General features: G+C 51.3%; 1 protein-coding gene across 1 annotated transcript; it reads left to right on the top strand.

The window, feature by feature from the left end:
• The first annotated feature begins 1,805 nt into the window (after positions 1 to 1,805).
• LOC120669618 (serine/threonine-protein kinase RIPK-like) lies at positions 1,806 to 4,502 on the top strand. Its single transcript, XM_039949419.1, has 4 exons — positions 1,806 to 2,378; positions 2,477 to 2,612; positions 2,731 to 2,867; positions 3,566 to 4,502. Exons 1-4 carry the CDS (start codon positions 1,977 to 1,979, stop codon positions 4,223 to 4,225), a joined length of 1,335 nt encoding a protein of 444 aa, XP_039805353.1. The 5' UTR covers positions 1,806 to 1,976; the 3' UTR covers positions 4,226 to 4,502.
• The last annotated feature ends 1,319 nt before the right edge of the window (positions 4,503 to 5,821 follow it).

Below are 5,821 nucleotides of genomic sequence, written 5' to 3'. Positions count from 1 at the left end.
GGCAATTTGCAACATGAAAAATCTGCATACCTTCTTTTCTTGTTTGGAAGGTGAAATAAACTGCCTTTTTGTGTGCGTTCATCAGTACTTTATCGCCTTGCTGCTGGCGTGGATGTAAATGAATAAAAGTTATGGGTAACCAGTACCTGCTCCAACCTCGCTCAAACAGGTAAGCCTTCTCTTCGTCCGATCCTGCTCTTCTTAAAAAAAAATAATAGAAAGAGAGGATATCAACTGCAACCGCTACTGTTCTCTAAGAAACTGCAACCACTACTCGTACCCATCCACGGGATTTTTTTAAGAAAAACTTATACAATCACGACCAGCTTTGTTTTCTAACCTCCGGGAAAGCTCTATCCACCACCTCCTAATTTACAAAACAGCGGGAAAGAGCGACCCATTCTCAAATGGACATGTGAAAGCAACTCATGTTTGGTCAGACGGCGTGTATAGGTACGTCATAGGCAAATGATGGTGCATAGTAGCTTTTGAACCTTCAACGCGATTGCAGATTTGGTAGCAATCGATCCGTGTTTAACAGGTCGTGGATGAGTTATACAATGATTTTGTGTTGAAGGAGATAGTGTCTAGAATATACTAAAGATTGTACGGTTACGGTTACTGCCCATGAGGTCACACACGGTTGTACAAGAATTTTTCCTTTTTGAAAATTCAATCAAATGGAGAAGTACTGCACGTTCATTTTTTCTTGCATAAAATTGTGAACAGAAAAAAGGACATTCTCAAAGGTTAAGCTAAAGAAGGTGTATACATATATAATTTGTTTAAATATCAGCATTTTTTTATCTTTTTTACTAGGTAAGGCCAACAGGATGGTCCACCGGTGCCACTGTGGCGGCACGAGATGCTCGCAGACGAGCAGTGCCCCAACATGCAAGCGCCAATCATTCTGTTCGGCTGCTTCACCAGCCGGCTGGTTTCAATTTTTTTCAACTTTTCTTTCTCTCACAGAATACTATTGAGCCAGTCGAAAACAACCGGCTTTTAAACTAGCTGAACTGAATGAATGATTGAGCCCGGGTGGGTGCGCTCCCCACCCGGGATCTCGGCACTCCTTTTGATAATTGCGTGATGTATATATAATAATCTTTCAATCATCTTCTTCTCAATACATAAATGTGGAAAAGCTTCCGGGATAAAAAGAAAGGCGTGGTGGATGGTTTGCTTCATCAATACCTTTCGAGCTACAATAATTTTTTTTAGCACGTGAAATTAATGTTTTTTTTAGAATCACATAGTACAATGAAGACGCCCACAACACACACTCACACCCTATGAAATTAATGCTTGTATATTTGAGTCTGATCCTCTCCTTGGATGTAACGACACAACCAAACCACCATATTATAAGAAAACAGACAAAGATCCAACGACATAAATCATTGAGGAAACGGTCGAGGCCTGCTAGCACGCACGCACAGATACGACAGGCCTGCTCGTGTTGGGAGTTGGAACGAAACTCCAAGATCGCCCAGCACGTACGATCCCATCATCACCCGAAACTACTTTCATCATTAAGAAAAATGAGAAGAAAAAAACATCACGCGACACCCTAACTGCCCTACCACTCACTCGTCGACACACTCTCTCTCTGCCGATAAGAACGAGCCGGCCGGGCAACACATTTCGTCTCCCCTAGTGGTTGGCGTGTCGCCGTCTCCCCCGGCCAGAGGCTGCGTCCATCGGCGGCACACCTCAGCGCCAGCGGATCACCTGCCGAATTAGCTAGCGATTAGCCTGTCCGAGTCAAAAGGGCGACGCTTCTCCAACCTCACCCACCTCGAAGCCACCCGCGCTCGCCAAACCGCTGCCTTTATATACCCGCGCGCCGTCCCTCCGTGTCCCCCAAACTCGCCGTTCCGCCAGCGACTCCTGACCACCACCACCAGCCAGTCCCCGGATCCGGCGAGGGAGCGGAGCAGCTAGCGACGAGGTGAACTGATCGATCGATCGGCATGGGGCTGAGGAAGCGCCTGTTGCGGTGCTTCGGGTGCGGCGGCAAGCAGGCGCCGGAGGAGAAGCGGGAGGAGCAGGGGGCGGGCAATAAGCGCCCCGGCGGCGGCGGCGGGGGGAAGCCGAAGCTGCGGCGGCTGAGCACGGCGAACCTGCGGTCGCTGTCGCTGCAGGACCTGTCGCGGAAGCTGGAGACCACCAGGCTGCACGCCTTCACACTGGACGAGCTCAAGGCGGCCACCAATAACTTCTCCACCACCAACTTCCTCGGCGAGGGCGGCTTCGGCCCCGTCTACAAGGGCTTCGTCGACGCCCGCCTCCGCCCGGGCCTCGACCCGCAGCACGTCGCCGTCAAATACCTCGACCTCGAGAGCGACGGCGTCCAGGGGCACCGCGAGTGGCTGGTTTGAATCTTGCCTCTGAATTTGTTTCGAAAAAAGGAAAGGAAATCCTGTCCCTGAAATCTGAATTTGAATCTGATTTGGTTCTGGTGATCGATCAGGCGGAGGTGGTGTACCTCGGGATGCTGAGCCACCCGCATCTGGTCAAGCTGGTGGGGTTCTGCAACCAGGACGACCACCGGATGCTGGTCTACGAGTACATGCCCAGGGGCAGCCTCGAGAACCACCTCTTCAAGAGTAAGCACTACACACTACTGCTTCTTCATGAACAGATTGCTGAAACTTGTTTGGCCTTCTCTGAATCTCTGATCGAGAAATAGGCTGACTCTAACAGTTTCTGCTCCTATGGTTGCAGATCTCCTCGCGTCGCTGCCATGGTCGACGCGGCTCAAGATCGCCGTCGGCGCCGCCAAGGGGCTGGCGTTCCTGCACGAGGCGGAGACTCCGGTGATCTACCGCGACTTCAAGGCCTCCAATATTCTGCTCGACTCGGTAAGTTTCTTTCACCAGCTCCAACCCCTCTTTCTTCATTCCCACCATCAACAGCTAGCACACAGCATATTCGCCGTAAAATCCAGCTGGCCGACATCTTTAATTACTGCCGAGCAATTCAGGATGATAAAGAATTGCCTGATTGGGTGCCTGGTCGCTGTCAAGTTGCAGATAGTTTATTACCATGGGAACTGCATCCTCTTTGCTAATGTTTCTTACCTACACGCCAGCCGTGCTAATTGCACGCACGTTGTCAACTGTTCCGTGTCAAAGCTTTGCTTCGTTAAAAATTGTGGAAACTAGTAAGACACTCGTGCTCAAATCTGATCTGTTTGCCAACTACCGACAAATTGGTGGCAAAAGCTGCTGTTTTTATTCTAGGTGCCGGCCGTTAGGGATAACCTAATTTGAGTGTAATAATTTGGTTAGTTTGGAACCTACTAATCCTTTGTTTTCTGAAAGTAAACCTAACCTTTGTAGCTGTTGCAAAGTGTAACCAACCTTGACGTTCACAATCCCCAACTACTATTGCATACATGCACAACAAGTCAGAGTGTACAAAAGCACAGTGCTTTTCCTTATCAAACTGTTGCTGATTCTGACATGTAGATGAACACGAATGTTGCTGAACTTTTTTTTTTCGAAAGATAATGTTGCTGAATTCTGACATGAAGTTTTGTCATGGTGAATTCTTCCAGGACTACACGGCGAAGCTCTCTGATTTCGGGCTGGCCAAGGAGGGTCCCAAGGGGGACGCGACGCACGTGACGACGCGCGTGATGGGCACCCACGGGTACGCGGCGCCGGAGTACATCCTGACGGGCCACCTGACGGCGAAGAGCGACGTGTACAGCTTCGGCGTGGTGCTGCTGGAGCTGCTCACGGGGCGGCGCTCCGTCGACAAGCGCCGCCGCGGGCGCGAGCAGAACCTCGTCGACTGGGCGCGCCCCTACCTCCGCCGCGCCGACAAGCTGCACCGGCTCATGGACCCGGGCCTGGAGGCGCAGTACTCGGCGCGCGCCGCGGAGAAGGCGGCCAGGGTGGCGCACCAGTGCCTGCAGAGCGTGCCCAAGGCGCGGCCCTCCATGCGCGACGTCGTGGCCGCGCTGGAGCCGCTGCTCGCGCTCGAGGACGACGTGCCCGTGGGGCCCTTCGTGTACACGGTCGGCGCCGCCGAGGCGGCCCCGGCGCCGGCCGCCGCCGCGGGCGGCGACGAGGAGGAGGAGGAGGCGGCGGCGGAGGCCGGCGGCCGGCAGGGCAAGAGGCACGTCATGTCGGCCGTGCACGCGGAGAGCCCCCTGCGCTACACGAGCGCGGTGAAGAGACCGGAGAGCCCGCCGACCCTGAGCAGAGCATGAGCGCATGGGGAGCAACGCTGCAAAGGGTTCACAAATTGTCTACAAGTGTACATAGCTGACAACGTGTCGATGGATTCTTTTGTTTTTTTGGTTGCTTGGTGATGTTATTAATTCTTGCTCCCAAGAATTTAGAGGGGAGAGGTTTTCTTCCGTTTTCCATTGTGTTATTATTAGTATATACTGCCGAGAATACCTAGAATTGATGTATTTGTATACTGGAATTTTGAGGCAAAACCATTGCAAAAGATGTTCAAACAGCATCATTTTTTTCTTTGAACTTTCCGTCTACGAAATTACAAATGCGTTGAGCTCATGATTGGAGGAAGGTAGGTAAGGAAACACAAGGACTTCCGCTTTGACCCAGAAAAATGCAGTGGTACAAGGAAACATGTGAAAGAAGACACAGACAGCACTGAGACGAAAAGTTTGAACGCCATTTCAACGGCGTACCTACGACTACCAGAGAAAACGCAACAAAAGAATGTTCGCCAATCGCCAGGGCACCCCTTTAGATCCTGTAATGCACAGGTTCTTTAGATAGTCATCATCCACACGAATGTCCTCCCTCCATGGTTGGCCGCCGCCGCCGCCGCCGAGAGCGGGTTCACGGCGCGTCTCGATTCGCGGCGAGCCAGGAAGAAGATTCGGCGCGGATCGGCGGGGAGATGGGGAGCGTGCCGCGAGCGATGGGTGAAGTGGTCGTCGACTGGGGCGGGGGACGAGGCACGGTCTCGGCGCGGCGGAGGAAGACCGGCGGCGGCAGCTGGAAACGTGACAGCATGAACGCGAGACCGGGAAATAGTTGAATTGATATGGGCCTAGTTAGGAAATCCGCTTGGAGTCGCGGAAAAACAAGTGAAGAAAGCCAACATGGGCCTTTTCTTTTTTTTTTTCGAAATAACATGGGCCTATTTAGTCGTCACAGTAAAAGGATCAGAAAATGATCCTCGCTGGCCTGCTTACAAAGCCCAACAATAGTTGAACCCTCTCGAGGAGTTTTGAAGTCCAGAAGAGAGAGATGCTTAGCCCAGCTGCAATTCCCCCAGAGACTTGGAGTACTGGTTGCGAGTTGCATGCAGTCCCAGAGATTCTGTAGCCCAGCAATTAAAACCCCGCTGCTGCTACGTGCGCATGAACTCTTTTCTTTTTTTTCTTAAGGCGTTTGGCACAGCCGAGGTTAACCTAACCGGTGGGAACCGGTCCGGTTTGACCGGTTACCGGTCAAGCCGGTCCGGTCCGGTTCCGGCCGGTACCCAACCGGCCAAAATTCAAATTTTAAATTTGAATTCAAAAAATGAAAAATTCTTAAAAAATTTCTAAAAATACTTTAAGGTGTGATAAATCTAATGGTGTCAAATTTTCTAAAAAATTCATTCATTTAGTATAGTTTGTGGAAATTTAAAGTTAAATCAAAAAAGAAAAAGAAAAAAAATGGGCCGGCCCATGAAGGCCCACCGATCAAACCGGTCAAACCGGCCGGTAAACCGGTAAAACCGGCCGGTAAACCAGTTGCACGGGAGCTTTTGAATTTCAAACCGGTCAAACCGACCGGTAAACCGGTAAAACCGGCCGGTAAACCGGTCAAACCGGCCGGTA

The sequence above is a fragment of the Panicum virgatum genome, chromosome 4N (genome assembly GCF_016808335.1).
Source record: "Panicum virgatum strain AP13 chromosome 4N, P.virgatum_v5, whole genome shotgun sequence".
Classification (NCBI taxonomy): Eukaryota; Viridiplantae; Streptophyta; class Magnoliopsida; order Poales; family Poaceae; genus Panicum; species Panicum virgatum.
Note: the sequence above shows the minus strand (reverse complement) of the source record. Positions and strands in the feature narration are given on the sequence as shown.

Excerpts from the sequence above, each read along its gene's own strand:
- LOC120669618 (XM_039949419.1), top strand. The coding sequence starts at position 1,977 with ATGGGGCTGAGGAAGCGCCTGTTGCGGTGCTTCGGGTGCGGCGGCAAG. Across the intron at positions 2,379-2,476 it reads AGGGGCACCGCGAGTGGCTG|GCGGAGGTGGTGTACCTCGG; the intron begins GTTTGAATCTTG and ends GTGATCGATCAG. Across the intron at positions 2,868-3,565 it reads CCAATATTCTGCTCGACTCG|GACTACACGGCGAAGCTCTC; the intron begins GTAAGTTTCTTT and ends GAATTCTTCCAG.